We start from the raw sequence: 24,417 nt of genomic DNA on the forward strand, positions 1-24,417 counted from the left end.
TCTTTTCCTTTCTCCGATCTTTCTGGCTTTCATTTCTTTCTGTCTTTCTGTATATCTGACTTTTTTTCAGTATATTTCTTTCATCTAATCTCTTTTTGTCTGTCAGTGTCTCTGAATATTTATTTGTTTCATTTTTCCTTATTTTTTGTTTGTTCTGTCTATTTTCTTTTTCTCAAGTATGATGTAATGTATACCTCCTCCTCACCAGCAAATATCTCCTCCTCAACCTCACTTCCCTTTCTTACTCCTTTCTGTGCAGTACTATACAAGGCTATATTACGCTTTACTACCACGCCTGGCTATGAGAGTAGTCAAGACGCTTCTCTTCGCATTGCGGCTACGCGGGTTTCAATCTTTTCATACGACAAATTTGTGAAGTGACGTGACCAGAACTTCATTGATAATTCTGAAGTATATGATCAATGGTGTCCTAGGGCTCTCCATTAGGTCGGTGGTTCCACGGAAGAAGGAACTGGCATAGCGCATGCCGGTGTCGCAGAGTAGGTGCGGCGTAGCCGTGGTGTGACTGGTTGCTAAGCAACGCGAGGCGCTTGGGGGCGTTTTATGAACACACCTAAGTTTTTTTATGGATGCCTAAACAGCTTCACTGCTGCAACGCCAATGTCGAGCACTAATAATGGCATACCTTTATGCCGCTCAAGCGAAGCAAGCCAATGAAAAAAAAGCGGGGTGGGATGAAGCAACGTTTTAGCCTGTTTGAATGCAATGTTGACACTTTCTAGAATGTAGTGCGTGGTCGAGAACTCGTTGGATTTGCACTCGGCCAGCAAAGTCTGTTTCTGTGCAGTACCTTAGCAGGATTTTACTCTTCTGCGAGTGGAACTCCTTTCGCGGAGTGCTGATTCAGCAAAGCGCACTCAACGAGGCATGCTCTTTTCGCAACTACACTAATATTTGCCGCCATGCTGCGGTATGAGATCCGTAAGTGATAACTGCGTAGCTCGAAAACTCAGCGCACGTCAACCAACTTCCTTCTGCATTCAGTTATAGTCTTGCGGTCTTCTAGAAGCTTTGTAGGTTATCAAGATGGTTTGCCCTCCAGTATGCAAGATCACGTAGCGTCTGCCTTTGATTTATTCATAATAGTTGTAGAATGTATGGTATTTGTGATTTTCTCTGCATTAAATATCTTCCTTAGAGGCACTGTGTACGTTGTCCACGATATACAACAATTTTTAGGCACCCTGATACAGTCTCTATGCACACTATCTCGCCCTGTTTTTTTTTTCGAGCATGCAGCTTGCGTTTGTGCCATCAAAGCTTAGTGCTACTACACAGCACTGATTAATTGATATGTGGGGTTTAAAGTCCCAAAACCACCAACTACGCAGTACGGTAGGTGCAGAGTCACAAGTGAAACTGTATAGTGGGCTCAAATTAGAAAAAGTTTACGGTTATTTTTTCGTATATTTATCTACATTTGCTTTCTTATTATCTTAGTTAATATTGTGTTTAAACCTGTGGCAGTAAAAAAATTTCCGAGGTCTCATTCAGAAAGACTTAGCCGACGATGAACCTCTCCTGTCAACTGGCAACTCAGAGAATTAAGTCGAGTCTCTCTATGTAGATAATATGCCCTGTGAAGAACGTCCACGCGAATTTGCAATGTTAATATTGTCCCCGCTGTTTCTACGTGCAATACCTATTCGCCAGCAACATAGAGAAAACGTTAGCTTGGCTATTGCCTGCGCTACAAAACTGCATAAAACATATTGCTCCCATGTGTACCTCTGTATGCATTCATTAGCATAGTCAACCAAACACAGCTGGTTTTAGCTCCATTTGGTGATTGGTAGTCGAGAAGAAAAAAAAACTTCTGTGCCTCATTTCTGTATATATAGCCACGCTAGTGCTCACTCAATCTCGTCTCACCGCGGCAAGCTTGACGCTGTACATCGGCTGCCTTGAAATTATGATGGCTATGTTGACGGCACCAGTATTAATCGCAGCTGTACTCTTGGGGTCAACTGTTGGAAAAAAACAATGTGACGTTTACGACACCGATGGGTTCGAGGTAACGTTCTGTTATTACAGTTTTCATCAAAATGCAGGCAATGACGCATTACTTGGTATAGCCGCCCGTATGTGCCAGTGGCGACGACCACGAAACATCGCGAGTGATGTTGTTTCACTGTAGTCAGTAATACAGGCTCAAAAGCAAAATACTTGTAGGTTAAATTTCATGCCTTACGTATTATCATCATTTCATGTCATTAGTTTTGAAATAACCTACAATCCTAAAGCTAGAATTTAAAAGTCTCAACGTCGCGTTTGTTGCCAGTTCCTCATGGTGGGTACTCGCCAGATATTGTAGGAAAAAAACAAAGAAACAAAAGTGTGTTCGAGATCAGGGACGAAAAACATGCATCGCGCAACCTGGTTTATTACAACCATGTGCGAGGTCAGACGTTGTACGATGGTGCCGATGCGCTGGACAATATGAGTTGAGAGCATAACTATAACCCGTTACTTTCTTTTCACGTAACAGTAAAAGACTACCAGCTTTGGGGTAGAAAATTCTCGCTCCAGCACCCAAAGCTCACTAGACATCAATCTTCTACCCTTAGATTGTTACAAACTGTATAATTACCGTTGAGAGGATGGCTCAGTCACTTTGCTTCAGACATTGATGGATTTGTGGAGTTTAACGTACCAAAACCACCATATGATTATGAAAAACGCCGTAGTGGGGGGTTCCGGAAATTTCGACCACCTGGGGTTTTTTAACATGTGCCCAAATCTGAGCACACGGTCCTACCGCCTTTCCGCCTCCATCAGAAATGCAGCCGCCGTAGCCGGGATTCACCTCCGCGACCTGCGGGTCAGCAGCCGAGTCCTTTAGCCATTAGACCACCGCGGCGGGGCAGACAATGATTCATACTACACTGAGAGCCATTAAAAGTATTGCTCGTTAATTCACATGCTCTGGCAATGTTTGGCGTTACAGCATGCCTCCTTCAAGAAAGAAGAAGGCTGAGAGGAAGCCCTTAGAAGTGGTTGTCTGCATAAACAACTAAGGGCTGTGCAAAGGGCCCGCGAATGGGCGGACAGCCATGATCATTCAGCCCCAACGTGGGCCTGGCCCGCAACTATAACTCTGTATTTATTTAAGAACCAACTAATGTTTCATCGCTTACTGACTGACTGGTTTATTATTTTTTCGTTGTATTTCGCCTATAGGTGTCCTGCACCTTAAGTAAACCTTTCTGTACAATTTCTTCTCGATCCACAATCCACCCAATAAAGAAGGGTTATTTCGGCTTGTAATTCGACAAAATTCCTTCAAATCTACTTTGGTAACCTTTTTCATAATAGAGCTAAGCACCCCTCTAGTAATATGTTAGGAGCTACTTTACAGAATTACCCGCTAATAATGCAAGTAAACGCGAATATTGCGACTGGTGCATCGCAGAGATATGAACTGAGTGGCATCGGTAAAATCTGCCCTATTCTGCCTCCACAATTTTTCTCCGAATTCCATTCCGATCTCACGTAAAAATTACTAAACAAGCACCTATTGCACATATCTGCACGCACTTCCTCGAACTTCCACACAAGTGCACTAGCCCAGAATATTTTACAAATGCTTCGAAGTCTCATGCATCTGTTGACTCATCTCTTGCGAATTCCTGTATTTTGCACTATAAAACAAGCCTACTCACTGCAGAAACTCATGCAATATATGTGGTCGTCAAGAATATTAAGAAATTGGAACTATAATGTCCGGTTGTATGCATAGATTTGTGGAATGTGGTATCAACTTTCAAAACACTGAAGTAACATAATAACCTTGTCGTGGTGTCACCATAATCTCTTTTGTGCATGATCTGCGCTTTCAAGTGACATGATGTACTCCACTAGGTGCCCAGGCTCCGCGAGTTAAGAAGAAACATGTTGGCGCACCAAGTAGCCACATACGCCTATGCCAACGTGGCCACCAATAGATTAATAGCTGTCCCTGCATTTGACCTAAGACTTTTCGCTATACGGAGGCTAACGGCGGGCTGGCAGCGCCCATTGGATATGCAAACTGAAACCAAATTGCACATTATCAAACAAAGACTTCCAAATTGGTCAACTCTATCCAAATCCCACTACACACAACTAACACTTCATTATCATCATCAGCCTGACTACGTCCAAAGCAGAACAAAGGCCTCTTCCATGTTCTGCCAGTCAACACGGCTTCTGCTTGCTGCTGCCCAAACTTCTTAATCTCATGTGCCCACCTAACTTTCTATATCCCCCTAACCCGAGTACCTTTTCTCGGAATCCAGTCAGTTACCCTTAATGACCAGCGGTTATTGTGCCTACGCGCTACATGCCCGGCCCATGTTCATTTACTCTTCTTGATTTCAACTAAGATATTCTAAATCCCGGTTTGTTCCTTGACCCACTCTGCTCTTTACTTGTCTCTTAAAGTTACACCTATCAGTATCCTTTCCATCACTCGCTTCGTCATCCTCAATTTAAGCTGAACCCCCTTTGTAAGTCTCCAGGTTTCTGCTACATAGCTAAGTACCGGTAAAATACAGCTGTTATGTACCTTATTCTGAGGGATGGTGCCAATCTACCAGTCATGATTTGATAGTGCCTGTCAAATGTGCTCTAAGCCATTCTTATTAACACTTACCAGGCTACCAATAGGAAACACCAGCACAAATGCATACTCCTTGCTTTTTTGTAAACAACCCATCTGTGAAAGATGCGAAAAACCACTCGTGGTTCGCCACAGCCTCGTTCATCGCAAGGCGTTAGATGCTCTGAGAAAAAAACACTTTTTATTGATTTATATGTGGGGAATAACGTACAAAAACCATCATATAATTATGAGTGATGCCCAGTGGAGGGTTCCGGAAATTTTCACGCCCTAGGGTTCAATAACGTGCAACTAATTCTGAGCACATGGGCATTTAGCATTTTTGACTTGATCAAAAATTTAGCCGCAGCTACTGGTATTCAATTCCACGACCTGTGGGCTGGTAGCCGAGTACCTTAGCCATTTCATCACCACGGCGTGGAAAAACACATTTTATTGCTCTAGCGAAAGCAGCTTCCATTGCCTTCTGTCACTCTCATCATTAGAGATGCGCTTGTATATCCTCAATGACGCTTCACGTTTTCAAAAGATGTGCATAGATTTCGCCCCATGTTCCGCGGTGACTTGTTGCTCAGCCTCAGTATAGAGGTCATGGCTGCGGCGACCATCATTACGAACACTGCCTTATATTAATTCTACCTGGACACATTTCACGACACCCCTATGTTTTACTACATTTAGGTTCTAACGCACATTAAGGTGCGGAATTATAGGCTGATATACAGCCATGTAACATTGCAATCGTTTACATCTCTCATAAAGAATCACAAATTTCAGCCCAGTGTAATATTTTTAGCGTTCGTTACGTTGCCGTTTGACCAAGCGTGGCCCTTGTGCCATGAAAATTCGCATATCATCAACATTATCGCAATTTTCCTCATTCTCTTTTATTCAGGTGTTCGCTCTCCTACCATCTTCCTCTCTCCGCCAGCGGTGCGGTGCAGCTGGCCGGGGCACATAAACTTTTTTCACTCTCTCCTTTTCTCTCTAATGGTCCCCCTATGGCGTTGTATCAAAGTCGTTCGGGCAAAGCACCAAATTGTGCGCTTAGTGTTAAACATGATTGCGTAAAAAACAGCATAGCCTTCGTGATCGGTGTACTCTTCGGCTCGGGGCAGCCTCCGTTCAGCGGCCTTTACAGCCATACTGCTCATCTGCTACTCTCCCTCATTATCCTTTCCTACGCAGGCGGGGACTCGGCTCCTCCCTCTGCACCTCTCCAAAATAGGGGCAGTACAGCAAGTCCTTGCACATAACACTCTCACTCTCTCTGGAACGGTCGCTCTACGAAGCTGTATCTCCCAATTGGGGTTGCACAAGTAACGTCTTTTCTATTTTTTTAGCCCCCCTCTCTTTCTCTTAAACGCTTTGTGGTGTTGCCCCCAACCCTCATTGGCATCGTACTAAACGCGCTGTGCGTTTGCTGCTGAAAATGGTCGCACCAAAGACAGCACCCCGATAGGGATGAGTGGAATGTTATTATGCTGGGGATAGTGCTCGTTCTGGGGCTTCGACAGCAATACCGCACATGCGCAACTCTCTCTCATGCTTATTTCCTACGCAGGTTGGTGCTCTCCTCCTTCCCTTCACCCCACTCCGCCATAGGTGCGGTGCAGCAAATCATTGCATATAAATATCTCTCTATCACTCTATCTCTAAGGGTACGCCAGAGGGCGACGAAAGTGTTGCGGCGCCGAGTAAGGCATGCAACAGCTATGTATCTTGGCAGCTTTTGTCTGTATCTCGGGTACGGCTTGTTCATTTTTGTATCGCACGAAGACGGCGAGGCTTAAACTTGAACGAGTCTCTACAGCAAGACCCATTCACGCTACACTTCACCGACCACCAAGCCATTGTATTCAATATACTGCGTGCATCTAAGCGAGGTATCACGTGTGATATCTATATAAAGACGCAACAACCCCGTAAAACGCCTATTCTCAGTATACTCTCTCACTGTAACTTTTATTGGGTTGTGTTGCCAAAAGAAACAAAACGAAAATCTGATTAGCAGCCCACCCCCGCGATGCTTTCGCCAGCCAGCATGGTTTGCCGTAGCCCCTTTAGATATGCATTAGGATGCTATTGTCAGAAACACGTGAAATCCACGAGGCATCATTTCAACGGACTCAACGTTTAATTGAAAAAAAAAAGAAAATGAATTATTCTGTTGTGTTGCGCAACTTTCTCGAAATGAAGTTGTGTGTGGCAGCGTATTTTCTGATTATGCTGCGATCAGCCAGCTTCAGTGTTTGCATAAAATGAATTTCTTTCTTGGCCTGAAATGCAAGCAGAGTTTATTTTTTGGTTATATTCATTTTGAGCGGCCAAAAACAGTTTTCACATTGGTCCTGACCCGCGGCACGTTTACCAATCGTCAAACGTGGTGGTGGCTTCAGAAAAATAATCTTCCACAGAAATACGCAGCACAAACTAATTCAATGACTGCTAGTTGTCAACTCACGAAGCCTTCAGGAGTGCGTGCACCGAGTTTCAAGTTATTTAAAGAACTAGGTGGCGTGTGATGCCCTTTTATATTCGTGCCCATAAGTGAAGACGCCGTGACTAAGGGGGTATGGGAGAATGGTGTGTAATTGTTAGACCGTACTTCGAAGCAACAGTAGTGACGATTTCTTGAAACCCCAGAGTCCACCGTCCACTGTGGTTTTGTCTGGTTGTCGGGATAGCGGATTGGAAACGTACAAGAATTCACCTTTAGGATTGCCAATAAAACGACGATTTAACAACTTGGAAACTGCATTAACTACACAGCCTGCATTTTTTTCATTCAGCATTGCTAACGTATTTATACATCTGTCATAATTACTTTTGAAGAGCACCCGGAGACAAGGCACAAGATCGAAGAAAAGACATACAACCGCTACATTCTCAACTAGTTCATTTTGAAGAAAATATGATTAACTTGCAGTGCAATAGCGTGCCACATGTAACAATGAAGTTCAAATAACAACAGTTTCTGGAAAACTTTAAAAGTGATTATTTGCAATTGTTTAGACCAACCCAAAGTTGGCTGATACAATCAAATTTTTATCTTAGTCATAAGAAAGACCTACACCAACGCCTTTCCATACGGGAAAGAATTCACTATAATTATTGACATAGGCATTTGGTTGATTGGTTGTAGGCTTGTGTAATAATATTTGGCGGGTCGTTGTTTCATGAATGTATCTGCCACATGGCTGCATTAGCCACCTGCAACAATGTTTCGTCTATGAATTTCATATTTGGTTCATGCTTCCTCCTTGGGTAATGTCTATAACAGGCCGTTAGGTTCTCTGAATAAAAACTAATGAATAAATAACACAAAACGTAACAATGCTGGTGCAGCCCCAAAACACCGTTTCAGCTGATACAACAGCCAAATATTTTTTACAACAAAACTACTCTTCGGTATCTTTTAAAAAATTCAAAAGGCAGATTCTGTGTGTAGCTTATTTTGTTACGCCAACGAGTAACTTCGTTCTCGTTGCAGGTGATTCACAGATTGCCTCACACATATGCAGCGTTTTCTTCGGGTGACGTTGGCTCGGAGCTTTTGTGCTCGACGGCTGACCTTACCTACTACAGCGAGGAGAAGGGAGAAGTGCAATACACCTTGCATGTGCCTGGCGTCGGAGGAGGAGAGAAGTACGGGAGTTAATTTTGTGCCTGTTACGATGCGGCGAATGACTGCCTTTTTGCTTTATACTGTGGAAAACTCTGATGCGGCACGTGTATCCTCTTTTAGGTCATCTGCATTAAAAGTGCCCCGGCAAACATTGAGTAATGCTTAAATTGCCGTATACAACGTTATTGCGTGTTTCTGAATACTCGTGTGAATGCCCCACTTATTCTTCTTTCGCGGATATTTACCTCATTCCAACTACTTGCAGAATAGTGTATACAGGAATAAACGAAGAAGCGTCTGCAAAGATATCTTCAAGAATATCTGAAAAGAACTCATTTGTGGGACGCATTTTATTGCTCAATTGTTCCTTTATTATTTTCTTTGCAGCCACTCTGATTCCTGCATGTTCCGCTTTGGTAGCTAACTTTCAGTCTATTTGTGCAATGACGCATTTCTTTAGTAGTATGTGCATAGAAATCTTAGCTTAAAGGCATCTTTTGCGACGAAAGTGTGCATGTGTGAAACGTATAAGAATTTTTCTTGCTCGCACAAGCGGCACGCGATATATATACGCCTGCATCGAAGCTGGACCCCTTTGCACGGGAAGTGCCCGCGACATTCGGTTTTGCAAAATACGGCTTGTTTCTCTATCTCAAAACTTCAATGGGTTCTTCGAATGAAGAGCTTTAATCCTGACTTGTCACATAACAAGCTGACTGCTCTAATTAACAAGTGAGTTATTTATTGTTCCTACTTATTGTCAGAATTATTTCCTTAACACTTACCAGATGTCTGTAACTATAGAAAATGTATTGATAAAAGCGGCGAGCAAGTATCGCGTTTTCTTGATTTATGAGTAGGTTAGACACATTTCTTGAAACACCATGTACAGCCTAGATACTCAAGACGTAGTACGCCCCTCTCACCTAAAACGATAAATTTTTAAATTCAATAAAACCTGAAAGATAGATGCATCAGAATGAACAAAGAAGGAAATAAAGATTGAAATGCGAGGGAAGGGTGAGAACGAAAATTACAGCGGGGCTGGTTAGTCAAACAGGAATACCCCTTCTTTGATAAGCAAACAGACTGGTGGCTGACTCGCCGATCGCCCCACCTTCCAGTATGGAGTTTTAATTACTACATGACTGTTTTGTCACGCTATCTAGTCGTTTCTTTTGGCTACAAATATAGTAAAACACTGTACGTACTGAATCAGACATGATGATAGCAGCCAAAGCCAAGTGGCTCGCATGTAAAACGAATCGTGCTAAACACATTTACCCTCTTGTCAAATGGGCAACCGGTGTCGTGTTCATATTGCTCCTGTCATGTGGCTATGTCTGCGTTGGCCAAGTGGCCGATGTTTAAAGATTCGTTTGGAGGAACACAAAAGAGAGGCAGCATCAAGGGGAGGTACGTAATTGGTTCAGAAACGCACTTATGCTGCTCTTCGCTCAGTGTTATTGATACAGCCGTCAAGCCTGGGCAATACTGGCCCCACTAAAGCTAACGAAGTATGAAAAAACTGCGACTCGTCTATACTGCTTTATGAATTATTTTGGTAAAGGCCAGCCACGGTAAATTCGGCATCGCTTCTAATCACGAATGCATTTTTGGTATGACATACTAGAGGCACCATAGTATATATTTATAACATAAAAGCTCAATATTTTTTACTACTTTAATATTTTTTCACATTAGCACACATAGCATAAACAGAGTTGACACATAGGCCTTTTGAAAGTGTTCACGTGAAGCTAACAATATGTCAAAATAGCGCGTGTAGACTAGTTGAGGCACTTTTAAACGAAACGGGAGCGGGCCTGAAGCGGGCCTGAATTTCACCTTCTGCGCCAAGTACAAATTTTTCTATGAACTAATTCATAATATTTTCTAAACGACGCGTAAAAATGCCACCTATATCATTTTATATGTATGAGTCTTCTCCCTAATGCTTTGTCAGTGATCGCGCTGCGCGGCGCAATCACTCACAATAACAGTTTATTCTCTCCCTCTCTCCTTCTGTCTAGAAGGCGTAAGTGTGTTGTGCGCTATGCACAGAACCACACATAAACGGACAAATAGCTACGTTTTGGAGAGTCTGCAGAGAAGCCCTTCTGCGGCTCTCCAAATTGTCCATGCCCTGGGACAGTCATGCAGTGAAAAATTACACCAAATCACTTGAAAGAGAGCCATGTGTAGATGCTAGACAGCCGGTGCTAACGTTTACACTGGCGGTGGCATTCACGCTGGCGCTCATCGCGGGGTTGCGCAGGAGGACAACCTGGCCAGGCGCAAATCACGCAATCATGGACCAGTGTTTTTAACAGGCCAATCGCCGTCTATGAGCAATGGGAAGCAGAAGACTACAGTAAGACACAGAAACCCACAGGGCGCTTTAATTTAACGGGTACGCTGCGAATTTTTATTGTTCAACAATACACAGGAGAAATGTTGGAGAAACCTTGGGGATCAAGATCCAATGTCTGTTTATACATGTGGATAGTGAATAGTGCAGCGAGGCCAGCTGGATGGTTCCAGCAAAAAAATTTGCAAGCGGACGCTGGCTGTGTCAGCATTGTGAGAGCGAAGAGGAGATAGCGTCGGAGAAGAAGGGAGGGCTGCGCATGAGCAGTAATAGTTGTCACATCATATCGAGTTCGACCACAAGACGCTTCGCATCTAGAATTGTTGCAGGCGCGACGCATGGGGGGTGTAGTTCATCCCAAAGTGGTTGGTCTAGGTCATCCTATTGCCTCCAGTCAACCATTATGAGGCAGATCATATATTTTATTTAACTGAATAGCATGCCACGTTCGTTTACCAGGGACACCCATTACTTTGTGGCTACTAGAGGGTGGTTTAGGCAACGGTGTAGGAGATAACCTAAGAGAGGCATAGATAGATAGATAGATAGATAGATAGATAGATAGATAGATAGATAGATAGATAGATAGATAGATAGATAGATAGATAGATAGATAGATAGATAGATAGATAGATAGATAGATAGATAGATAGATAGATAGATAGTGTTGTGAGAACTAGATGACGGAAAGATGAATTGCAACGTGAAAACCTAACGACTGTTTATTCGCTTTGTAGCAGAAGTTGGTGAGAATACCGACGCTACACTCGTCTGTATAGCAAAGGAAAGCTCTTGCGATCATATCGCAGGCTCTTTTAGCCATTACCGCCAGCGACACTCATCTCTGTTTAAGCTGTGGCGAGGCTGTCGTTTATGCGAAGGCGATACAGCGTGTAGGCATGGCATGACGAGCCAACAGACACTGAGGTGGAAGCTGCGCAGGAATTCGCGCAGAGTCCGTTGCCACAGTGTCATTTCGCCCTTACTTTTCCAAGAAATACTCTACATTTCAAAGTATTTGACTAAACAGAAACGCCAGGAACTAACTAAAAGTGCATTCAACCCGATATAACGTAGAGTTCAAGGAACTACAACAACACGAACCACGAACTCTATCCAAGTATTCGTGTCATATAAATAGGGATATATCTGTTCTTTATCTTAAGAGAATGTTCTCCCTTTTATTCCTTTGTTGCCCAATACTGAAAGCCTCAAAGAATGTCGCAGTTTTGCCGCAAGGGTGAAACAATAAATATAATAGAGAGAATTCATCATTGTGCACGAAGAATCATCCCGAAGTTGGCAGTGCTGTGCAGAAGCACAAAGAAGGGCACTCGAAAGGAACGTACAGAACAAGCCCAAAATAAATAGTTTACCAGTTGTTACGTCTTTGAGCAGCACGCTGCTAGTGTGCATTCTACAGAATGTAGTGACACTTTTAGATGTCTCTGTTTTTAAGCTGCTCCCTATGAAGTGCCTTCTCTGCGTATCTGGCAACGCGGTGGCGTCTAATACAAGGTTGGTATTGAGGCTGTTTCCTTGTTCATCACGTGAGCGGGTACAAAAAGGACATTTTAGTGTGAGTCTCAAGCATAGTTTTCAAATTTACAAGAAACGAAGATAAGCTGCAGAGCAGAGCTCTTCCGAGAACTGTGAAGAACTGTGCCTCAACAACTCAAGAACTCTGTCTCAACAACTGTGTCTCCAGAACTCAAGAACTGTGTCTTCCGAGAACTGTGAAGAGCAGAGCTCTTCCAAGCTCTTCCGAGAACTGTGTACCGCCAGCGGTAAATAGTGTATGTTAACAGTCCACCGTTATTAAGCAAGTGCATGCCACGCGCGCGGTAAAATTATCTAATGCGTCATCATAGTGGTGATTCGAATCTCCAGGTGGGTGTTCCAGATTATTTATTGTGCTCATTTATTTTGAGGCCTACTTATATATAAGGAATCTACCGGGACATACTAGCAAAGACGACGGCATTGCTACTATGAGACTGTTCATATAATTGCTCCTGCATTATTACTGTGCTGCTTATGCCCCTGGATTTTGTTTTATTAACCTTTCAGTATGTGTGTTACGGTGTTGCATGAGTTAGTGCGAAATTTGTACTAGTTACGTGATTGCACGATGCGTCTTCTGACATAAATATCAATGCATTTCCTCCGTAGGACTGATGTCACTTTGGACTACAGCAAAACTGAGTTTCCAGCCGTGCTCAATCTTGTAATAAACAATGGTAAGTACAAAAATACCAAGAACTTTTTTAACGTCTTAAGGGCGCAGCTCGAGGTGCCATAACGTAGAACTCCGGCTATCTGTTAGCCAATTCTGTGTTAGTGCCTGGACGTCATTCCTCGGTACTCTCTTTCTGAATTTCTGGGCAGCCTTGTACATCTCTTCTTTAGAGCTTTGTACAGCTCCTCTTTGGAGCGTTGAGATCCCGCAACACGGGTAACCCTCAGAGAATTCAGACTGAATTGCGTAATCCTTTGCCTTGATTCGGCCAGTGAGAAATTTTGCTGTGTAGAGCCTGATCAGGAAATCGCTCGATGGGTGCTTAACCGCGTGAAGTACATTGATCTTACAAGACTCCACTCAGTTTGAGATGCGGAGGTGACAAACGTCGCCACTTCCCTTTGTACTTTGCGTATTTTAGTTTTTGAAACCTAAAGAGAGAGCCAATGAACATAATGAAAATAGGACGTTCACAAGCGCTTCCTTTTAAAATGAATTGGTTCTCTTCAACTACCATCTTGTGTAGCCAGTCATAGTAATGTAGTTCAGGTCATTAAATTCAGGGGAACAAATCTTTCAGGAAGCTCCACACCGCTTTTTCCACTAGCGTAAAGGCTGTAAAAGAAAAAGGCGTTTGCAATGCGAATGTCAACATTCATGTCGTACTCTGTCAATAGTGATTGTTGTCACAGTCTGTCGTAGCTGAAGCGAAGGATTGTTTGACTATTTATAATGACTCATTGGTGCAACCTTAACTTCATAGCGTATTCATTCTTGCACATTGTCGCAGTGTATGTGTTGGTGGTTATAGCGGTGGTGTTGCAGTAGGCGGGGTTAGCCTGGCCAGCATGGCTGGCAATTGTTCCGCCTGAGCATCTCATGAATTTGGAAGTTGTCACCACGTGTCAGACAGCCCAGTGTCTCGCAGGAAGACCAACAAAAATTGTTGCACGTTCCTCTTAGTTGCCGCGGGTCTTTCAGGAAAAATGACGCCATCAACTGTCTGGTACCTAAGGCAGCCTTTTTGCAAGGTGCGGATCATCGCTGATCTTTGCACATCAAACTGTGGGCAAAACCAAATTAAATGTCCAATATTCTCGATGTCACCGCCGAAGGCACTGAGCGGGATAGCGTATCTCCCAGTTTTTAGTGACTAGGCCGGGGTTTATGCAGAGCCGGTTCTTATGCGGTACAACAGCATCGCTTGTCCACGAAAGAGTTCAAGAATTACACATGCTTGGTTGGAAACTTGTAGATCACCTTGAAATGATTGCGTATCACATCTCTGTTGTTATGTTAAGCCTTGGAAGTTCTTACTTCTGGAACAGATGTCCATGCTTCGCATGCAAGGGCATCAGCCTTTTCATTGCCTTCAATGCCAACGTGGGATGGGATCCACTGAAACTTTATATTAAAGCTTTTGCCAATTAGTTGTTTAATTGGTTCCAGAGATTGCCTGGTGAACCTTTCTTGAGGTGGGCCACGATTCAGTCTTTGTAGCGCCGATTTGGAGTCTTTCAGCACTACAACATCTCGTGCAGAAAAGGATCGCAATTTTCGCAAAGCCACCATGATTGCAGTGCTTTCTACCGTTATGAACGAAACCACGCGATCCAGACGGCCCGACCATGACACGCCAGGCACGGTATGCAGAAAGCCGCTGCGCAGCTATCCGTTTGTGTGCATACTGATCCGTCGGTGTACACTTGTAGGTGGCCGCGGTACATGGTGCTCAAGTGGTACAGCACAAGAAATTTTGCTTCGCGGCCTTAATGGTGCGCTTCGATGGTAGCTTGGTTACGCTGAAGTTACACGCAACATCCACAAAAAACCATGGCGGGTCCAAAGGGCGTCGTTCAGGTAGTTACAAGCCTAACTATCGAAAAGTGTTCAGTGCCACTTTGAAATGTGAGCCAGTTCTTGCTCTTAGCCGCCGGAGAAGCGCTGTGTCTGCGAAGGACTCGCCCAGTATTGACAGCTGCGTCAATAAGGCCTGAGACGCCAAATGGTGGAGCGGAAGAGACTCGGCTTCAATGGTGACCTTCGCGTTTGAAGCCGCCTGAGGAACCCCCATCGCCAAGCAAAGACGCTTTCTGTGCACTGCATCTAGGCCTTCGAACTGGCTCGGTGATGGTGGTCTCAGGGGCAGCTGATAAAGAATGCGGCTTGTTATAAGCGCAGCATTCAATTTAAACATGGACATAGGATTGTTGCCCCAACGTACCTATGCCATGCGACGAAGAACGTTGATCCTTCGCGCTGATGCAGTGGCTATACCGTCAGCCGCAAGTCGCCATAATAGCTTGTTGTCGATGGTAATGCCTAGGAAACGGACACTTGTTGCACAACGAATTGAGTGGCCTCGAATATTCAGCGACAGACGTGTTGACTTCCGTCTTGCTCCCGGGAAGTGCATGAAGGTCAATTTTTCCGCTGAACACGAAGCTAATATGCTTCTAGAGACCAACAATATCTGTGGCCTTGCCATATCTGCCAGTGTACCACACAGCTACACGAAAAATACATGCATTTTAAAAGGAGTCCCAAGATGGTACTCGGACGAAGAGCCGTTAACCTACCTGAGACCTCAAAGAGTATACCACGCAAGAAGAATCATACGACGGGTTCAAACCTCATCGTCCGAGTGGGAATCAAGGCGCACTGACTCTGTGGTTCTCACAGAGTCAGTGCGCCCAGAGAATGTTTGGAACGAGAGAGAGAGAATTCGGAACGCCCAGAAAAGATTAAACTTGGCTTCACCAGACACGAGCTTGTAGACTATACGTGGAGACGCCACCACGCTGTTTTAAATGTCAGCGTTTTGGACATGTTGCTAAACACTGTCGTGGGGAACAGAGGTGTAAGCGCTGTGGGAGGCCTAATGACTTTAAGGCGTGCACAAGTTAAGAAAAACTTGTGTGTGCAAACTGTGGCGGCGACCAGCAAGTCCAGCACGAACAGCTGCACAGCGAATAAATACGACGTTTCTCCTCGGCCCGAAGACTGTGAACGAACCATCGCTCACAAAGAAAGACGTCCGGCGCGCCACAACCTGGTGGTTTGGTCATTGACCAAGCAGGAAATACTCCGCGCCTAAATCCGATAAAAGCTGGTACTGAGTCAACGCAAGTGCTCAATGCTGGTGATAAATGTATCATGAAGGAGTCCGCTATGCGCACCTATGCTGATGCACTGAGCCCACCTCAAGTACCACCTGGAAGCAAACAGCACGAAAACCTCGAGCACGTTATTCGCGCTCTGTTCACCGCACTACGTTCACACGTCGCTAAGATGCCTACGAGTTCAACGAAGGACATGTTGGAAGCGGTCCTGGCTCTAGTGTCAGTATTACTTTGCTCTGCCTCCACATACACACAATAAAATAATGGCGATGTCTCGCCCACCCGGTCTAATTCGTCCTTCAAAAGTGCCCTTAATATAGCAATGGAACTGCGCCGGTCTTCTAAAGCATCTGTGTGAACTCAGCCTTTTCCTGCGCGACATTCCAATGCCAATTCTAGCCCCCTCAGAAGCCGGTCTCCCGAATGCAAGGACGCTCCCAGAGTACACGCCGCCACCGCCACCCGAGCATAATGTCATTTGCAAATGGAAGCACAACGATATATATAAGACGGGAAATGCCTCACGTCACCTTACCAGTGCAAGACATCTGTTCCAACTCACTGGAAGCCGCTGCTGTGCTAGTGCGCCTGGGAAACCGAAAACTGAGTGTGGTATATGTGTACATAACCCCACGAAAGAGGGTCTCCATGGAGGCTTTCCTAAAGGACCTTTTCACTCGTTGTCCCGCTCCTCGAATAATCTGTGGTAATTTTAATGCACACCATCCACTCTAAGGAGATAAGAGTGTAGAGTTTCGAGGCAAGGAACTTCTAGCAACTGCGGATGATGCCGACCTATGTGTGGCGAACGATGGCAAACCTACATTTTTCTGGCCACCAGATTCATGGAGTGCAATAGACCTTGTACTTCACTCCACGGACCTTCTGGTATAATCCATAACAGCTCTAGACAGGATGGGCAGCGACCATTCCCCCATCTTCACCAATACTTTATGATTTCTAACTGGTGGTTGACAATTCTGCAATGTAACATGCTGGGACACCTACAGAGAAGCGTTGGACAAATTCACTGGTGAGCTGTTCGTAGATATGTTGCAAAGCAAGCGAGCGGCAACTTTGCTGCTGAAACTGCCCGACCACTTTCCTGCTTCTGACTTGAAATTGAAGAACCTCTGCGCAGCACGGAGACGAGCGGAGCGGAAAATAATGAGAACAAAAGGAAATTCATCTGCCAAAACCGATTATAACGGCATAAACGCAAAAATTCGTCGCCATACAAAACAAATAGGACGAATTCAATGGGCCACTTTTTGTGACAGTTTATCAACGTTTACGCCCTTGACAAGGATATGGGTAGTATTAAATAGTCTTTCTAAGAAGACCCGCTCAAACATGCCATTCGAAGCACTCCCTTTGAAACAAGGAAAAGATTTGCAAACCCTTGCAGAGGATTTCGCAGACGTGTACACATCTGGCAGATCAGCAGTATCGGCGATTGCTTTGCCACCCGTTTTTTCACACGATGTATACGTCATTCACCTTCCAAGAGCTCAAAATGGCACTTAGCAAATTAAGAAGACGCTGTGCCGTGGGACCCGATTTGATCAGCAATCAAATGCTGACAAATCTGCCACATGAGCAAAAAAGGGCCCTTTTGGACATATTTGTTCATGTCTGGAGCACGGGAGAGATCCCAGTTGTTTGGAAGACAGTATGGGTGGTGCCAGTCCTAAAGTCCTGAAAGGATTTTGCGAGCCTCGCATTATATCGACCAGTATCTCTTACATCATGCGTATCTAAGTTGATGGAAAGATTAATATTGTCGCAGTGTACTTTTTCTTTTAACAAGGCTTTTCGCAACTGACATCACCTATATTGAGTTGCGTATGCTCGCATACCTTTCAGGGCTTGTTTAGCGGCGCGTTGGAAGGCTTATGAACATTTTTCTGTTTTTCAAAGTTTCAAACAGCTTGAGGGTCACATAAATTTTCAATCGTGGTCAAGGAGTTTAATGGCACTGCGCAACGCTTTCAACTGGCTTGAACACCATGGAGCGAAACCACACCGCACATTTTGGATTTCCAACGAACAATAATTGCTTTAATCACCTGAGCAGACACTGATACAGATTTCAATTCCAACAATTGTCGTACTATTACGTCATCATTGTTGAAACAGAATGTGTCACTGATCAGAACTTGCGGCATATTTTTAGTGTAGATGACACCCTAATGTAGCGTCACCATTATCATTTATACTATGAATTGATAGCATACAGCCCATGGGCAAAATGCAACCCACGCACAACCATCTCCTTCCTAGAAATATTTACATTTTCATATTTAGTATTTTATGATCTACTCAGATGAGAGAAGTAAACAAGATATTTTTCGTGGGCCAAGCTACACATTCACTGTGTGCTAAGGCATGACTGCAGCAAAAACCCATATTGCAAAATTTTCTTTCATACTTTATTCATTCTATAGACGAATGTGAAATGCTGACGTCAAATCCTCTCCAGAAAACAGTCCTTATGCAAGATGGAAGAATGGTCTACTTTCAGACACAACGTTAATCAGCTCAAATTTTCATATAACTTTTTCCACTCTTCGCATACGACTGCTACAGCGCTGCGCTTGTCCTATAGGGTGATGTAGTGAGACATGTATTAAACGCATACCACTCCGATGAAGCTTCTTGATTGATTCATTTGTGCGGTTTATCGTACCGAAACTACGATATGGTTATGAGAAACGCCGCAGTGGAGGGCTGCGGGAATTTCTATCACCTGGGGTTCTTTAACGTGCACCCAAATCTGAGCACATGGGCCTACGACATTTCCGTCTCCATTGGAAATGCAGCCACCACAGTCGGGATTTGATCCCTCGACCTGCAGGCAGCAGCCGAGTACCTTAGCCACTAAACCCACGTGGCGGGACCCAATGAAGCTTCTTGCTCCTGACAGTGTTGCAGAGAGAACCAGCTCAGTAGAGACCAATTTATAACCTCAATGATGACGTTAGAAACTGATTCGTCATGTAGTGTCCAGATCAAGGTCGCACGTGGAGATCATTGCGCGAGAGAATCACCCACACACGGAAGGGCACGCGTGGTCTTTTTCTCTTCAGGTACAAACGCGACATAGCGGTAATGTAGAGGAGGTGTCAGCACAAGCTTTTAGCATTCAACTCTCTAGGACAGACTGTAAGGCCCGAAAGAGAATGTAGTAGACGGGTAATTTACGCTAGACATACGAACTTCGTACCACAGCTCAGCTAACATTCAGATGTCCTCGCTGTCCAGCCGAGCTGTATGCGAATAATGAAATCTTTTTAAGTATATTCATTGTATACGTAGCTCCCGATGTTCCAGACGGCGCACCGCGTACAAAGAAGTATCTATATTAAACATTTCAACATCTGTGGTCACACGCAGCCATCTAAAGCAGTGGAAGAAGTTGTCCTACGAAGCATCTGGAGTTTTTGTGTGAAAGCTATGACCGGTACAAGCAGTGAGTTGCTCGCTGAAAGAGAAATAGGGCGTTAGGAGATAAAAATTAAAATAAAGCAAATTACCATCTCGGTAAGGAGGAATCTGATAGCAACGACAGCTCTGAAGGAAGAGCTTCATTCGTCAGCACAACTGTTCGTACTCGCACTTGCACATGTATTGCTGAAGTAGGACGTAACAACATGCAATCTTTGTTTGCATGGAATATAACCCTCAAACAGCGTGACGACTGCACGTGACACTTGCCCAGTAGCACAAAATTTTACATCTGAAGCGTGAAAATTATGGCCAGCCACTTCTTGTTTAGAGGCGAGAAAAAAAAAGCAAAAATCAAAACGACGACAAAAGGAAAAATACAATCAAGTGCACACCATCGCTGGACTTGCAAGCAATTGATTTACGCATGCATGTTTACTTAAACACCTTAACCGCTAATTATCATGACCTAGCGCGAAAAGACACAACGAACACTTAGAACTACACACCACCATTCGATACTAAGAACTACATTAGAAAGGGCAAGACGCAGATTATACGTTCCAACCAAGCAGGTGCAAGGGTTCCATCCGGCCGCCTACGGAGTGCGCTATGCAAATATTACACATGAACAATACGACTGAAAAAAACGCATGTTTGGAGGCGAACAAAACCACAGGCGCCTGGCTAACATAATTACTAACATATTGGTTGAAAAAATGCTTTTAAAAGTTTTAAAAGTTATCGTGAATTTCTATCTTCGCTCATACCCAAGATCTTACGTGATACCTTAGAGCACAATCAGAGGCTTTGCGATGCGCAGAAAAAATTGTGTTTATGTCCTTATTAAACATATTCACATGCTCCGTGATTCTGTACTTGACGCATCGACCAGTTTGCCCGACTAATGGCTTGCTACAAGACAGGGGTATTCAATAGACCACGCAAACTGATCGATGTCTCAATGACAAAATGAAAGATCCTCCTCGGTGGTGCTCTTGCCACTGAGGCACTCGGCTGATGACCCACAGGCGGCAGGATCGAATCCTGGTTGCGTTGGCTTTAAATGCTGTAGGCCTGACTGCTTCGATTACGGTTCACGTTAAAAGACCCCAAATGATTGAAATTTCCTGGGCCCTCAACTACGGCGTCTTTCATAATCATATGGTGGTTTGGGGACGTTAAACTCCGCAACTTATAATTATTATCATAACGACAGAGTAAATGAATACACAATTAACATGAACAAGGACATAAAATGACATCTTTATGCGCACTGCAGAGCCCGCGAATTTGCTCCAAGGTTTCACGATGTGAAGAAACTGAGAAGGAGTAAAGATGAAAAGGCATGAGGACCTTTAGAAGCTTTTTTTATCACCAGATATGGTGGTTATATTGTTAGTCAGACGTCTGTTGCCTTGTTTGCCTCAAAAAATTGATTTTTTTCACTCGTACTTTTGACGTGTAGTTTTCGCTTACCACCCCCTATAGCCCGCTGGATGTAAGCTTCAAATCTGCGCGGTTAGAACATTTAATCTTTGTGTCATCCACTTTCCATTGACGTCATTAGGAGCACGTTTGGTATGTAGTTTTCTGTCGGCGTTGTGTTTTATCCCGTTACATTATGATGAATAGCAAGCTATAACAACCCCAAGAACAAGTCATTCTGCAGAAACCTGTTCTGCGCACGTGCATAGGCTCACATGAAGCATAGGCTCACATAGAGCGCATAGGCTCACCAAAAGCCTATGATCTAGCCGGTAGAGGACACCCGAAGAGAAACAGTCACTATTTTTCAGTAATAAGCATGGAAGGTTCGGAAGGTTTTCTAATACTATATGCCTATTCTTTTTGATGTGATACACCTTGACTAGTACGTCTTTAATCTTTCAGTCTTTCATTTTGTCCGGTCGAGAATGCTGGTATAGCGCCCCACCGCGGTGGTCTAGTGGCTAAGGTACTCGGCTGCTGACCCGCAGGTTGCGGGATTGAATCCCGGCGGTGGCGGCTGCACTTCCGATGGAGGCGGAAACGCTGTAGGCCCGTGTGCTCAGATTTCGCTGTGCGTTAAAGGACTCCGCGTGGTCGAAATTTCCGGAGCGCTCCACTACGGCGTCTCTCATTATCATATGGTGGTCATGGGACGATGGACCCCACATATTGTTCAACCCCACATATCAATCAATGTGGGTATGGCGTAACAAAGACTTCCAACCATTGTGAGCTTTTGTTTTGCAATGCTCTTTATAACTTGATGTGTGCGCATCAGGCCTTAGTTGAAAGCACTCCCCGAGGTTTCTAAAAGCGATTTTGTCCTTTACACCCACAATATCCAATTTTGTGAAATGTATAATTGCTGAATTTTGTATAAATATGCTGAGCAAAACTTGTCACCATGTCATGTCGATATGCCTGATGGAGCAGGTGGATCGGCTGAGACCATGTATTTTCATACCATACTTCGCAATATCGGTTGGTGAAATGCTCACCAGAAAAAGTAAGAAAATCTTATGGTCGGCCACAAGATAAAACAGCAAAAAACATCGAGATAATGCGTGTTTTCACACGATGTCTCACGGGCTGAAACAAGCATCGCGAAAGTTCTATGCGAACCAAGTGTTTTCAGCCCCACGCAAGATTTCTGGCCTTCACGCCTGTATATAGGGTGACGAGAACGATTTAGTCTAGAAGACTGGTCAGAGAAATGTTTTCATGAAATGTAGATTTGGAGTACTTTATTCTATTCATACGACTTGTGGGCACGTTTATACTGGCGAAACTGGGAAGTGTTTCCTATGAAGGATTGCAACGGTTACAAGCCACTGTTTCGCCAAACCTGAATACGAGGCAGGGTAAAATAAAAAATTGAATGCTGACTGCTTGATGCCCAACCTGTCAAAATATTGGGCACGTTATAATAGCAAACATTCGGTGCATATCCCAGTAAAAGAGTGGATGCTTCTCATCACGGTATTGATGGCTATCGAAGTGGTGCTAGGTCTCAGGTTGTAGCGAGTGCTCGCGGAAAGAATATGGAGTGTAGGTACACGTCGATGCTTGAACAAATTATTTGTAGGTGAAGCAACAGTGAGTGCTAGAACGTGCGTACTTCTGTGTGCTTTTTTTCAGTTTTGGTGGTTTTTCTCGCTTTTAGACAGCGCACGACAAAAGCAGGGAACTCGGTTGGGCTGGCTGTGACGACATACCTCATCAATTAACTTAAACAATGTTTTTACATTTGATACTTGAGGCCGGCCCATGGGCTTGAATAAATGAATGATGCTTCTATTCAAAGTGCGCGCACATGGGAGAAAAGAGTTTTTCGATATGGTAGTCTTATTGTTGTTGCATGGATACTTTCTACCTAAATGTGCTCCAGATTTTATTTCTTAAGAGCTACGCCATTATTCCGCCCGGCGCAATACCACAAATTGGCAGATCCCACGTACAATAAAAATGAATGATATGTGAAGCTGGAATCAGGAAGGTTGGTATGTCACTTCAAAATCTTCAAAACAATTCGAGGTAGTCGTAAATTTTGCCTTACATAATTTATCGTCATGATTATTATACTTGGACGTGTCATTTACCTTCCTAATTTATTCCCCTCTCGTAATACCAAGTTTAGTATATGTGGCGCTAGCGAAGCGGCCACGAGCACGCTATGAGTGATACATGTTGCCATGTTTTACACGACACGCATATAATGAATTGAAGTTTGGACGTGTCATTGACCTTCACCATCCATTAACGTTGCGTAATTCTTATGTATGTATAGCTAGCAAAACGGCCGTGACCATGCTATGATCTTAGCATATAGTCATGTTTTACATGTCAAGCATATCATGATTATCAAGTTTAGGCGTGTCATTTATCTTCGTCATCTATTATTGTCAAGTGGTACAACTTGATATATGTGGAGCAAGTAAGTGGCCGCGAGTGCATCATAAGCGTGGCATATTGACCTGTTTCTACATGAAACACATGTAACCATTATCAAGTTTACACCAGTCATATACCTTGATCATTCATTCACGTCACCTAATACTAAATTTGGTGTATTTGAAGTTAGCGAAACGGCCGCGAGCGCACTATGAGCGTAACATGTAGTCATGTTTTACATGACACTATTGCCATGATTATGATATATCGACAAGTCGTTTACCTTCGTCGTCCCTTCACGTTACGTAATGCTAAACTTCGTATATGTGTATCTTGCGATACGGCTGCGAGCGCATCGTCAGCGTGGCATGTACTTCTGATGTTACATGACCCACATCCCCTGATTACCAGGTTTCCGCCAGCCTTATACATTCGTATCTATTCACGTCCTGTAATGCGAAATTTATTATTCGTGAACGTAGTAGAATGGCCGCAAGCGCATCATAAGCGTGGCATGTAGTCATGTTGTTCCATCACGCGCGTGTCATGATTATCATGTAGATGTGTTATTTATCTTCATTGTTCAATTACACCACGTAATACCGAATTTGGTATATGTGAAGGTAGCTTAACGGCCGCGAATGCATCATGAGCCTGGTATGCTGTCATGTTGTTACCGGACACACATGTCATGATTATCATATTTGCACCAGCCACATACCTCCGTCATCCATTCTCGTCCCATAAACCAAATTTGGTATATATGAAGCTAGACAAACGGCCGTGACCGCATCATGAGTGTTGCATGTATTCAAGGTGTCACATGAAACGCGTGTGATGATTATAATGTTGGGACGTGTCATTTACCTTTGTCGTCCATTCACATCCTGTATTAGCAAGTTTGATTTATTTGAAGCTAGCGAAACGGCCGTGAGCACATCTGGAGCGTGGCACGTAGTCATGTTGTTACATGACACGCATATCATGATTATCATGTGTGGACGTGTGATTTACCTTCGTCTTTCATTCGCGTCACGTCATACCAAATTTTCCAAATGTGAAGCTATCAAAATGGCCGCGAGCGTACAATGAGCATGGCATGAAGTC

At 44.0% G+C, this 24,417-nt stretch overlaps 1 protein-coding gene across 1 annotated transcript in view; it reads left to right on the forward strand.

Annotated features, from left to right (window-relative positions):
- The first annotated feature begins 1,893 nt into the window (after positions 1–1,893).
- Positions 1,894–24,417, forward strand: part of LOC119174125 (uncharacterized) — a 30,082-nt gene continuing 7,558 nt past the window's right edge. The window contains exons 1-3 of the mRNA XM_037424935.2: positions 1,894–2,035; positions 8,115–8,269; positions 12,793–12,860. Coding sequence (XP_037280832.2) covers positions 1,934–2,035; positions 8,115–8,269; positions 12,793–12,860 — 325 coding nt within the window. The 5' untranslated portion in view covers positions 1,894–1,933. The remainder of the gene's footprint in view (positions 2,036–8,114; positions 8,270–12,792; positions 12,861–24,417) is intronic.

This window comes from Rhipicephalus microplus, chromosome 5, assembly GCF_043290135.1.
Source record: "Rhipicephalus microplus isolate Deutch F79 chromosome 5, USDA_Rmic, whole genome shotgun sequence".
Taxonomy (NCBI): Eukaryota; Metazoa; Arthropoda; class Arachnida; order Ixodida; family Ixodidae; genus Rhipicephalus; species Rhipicephalus microplus.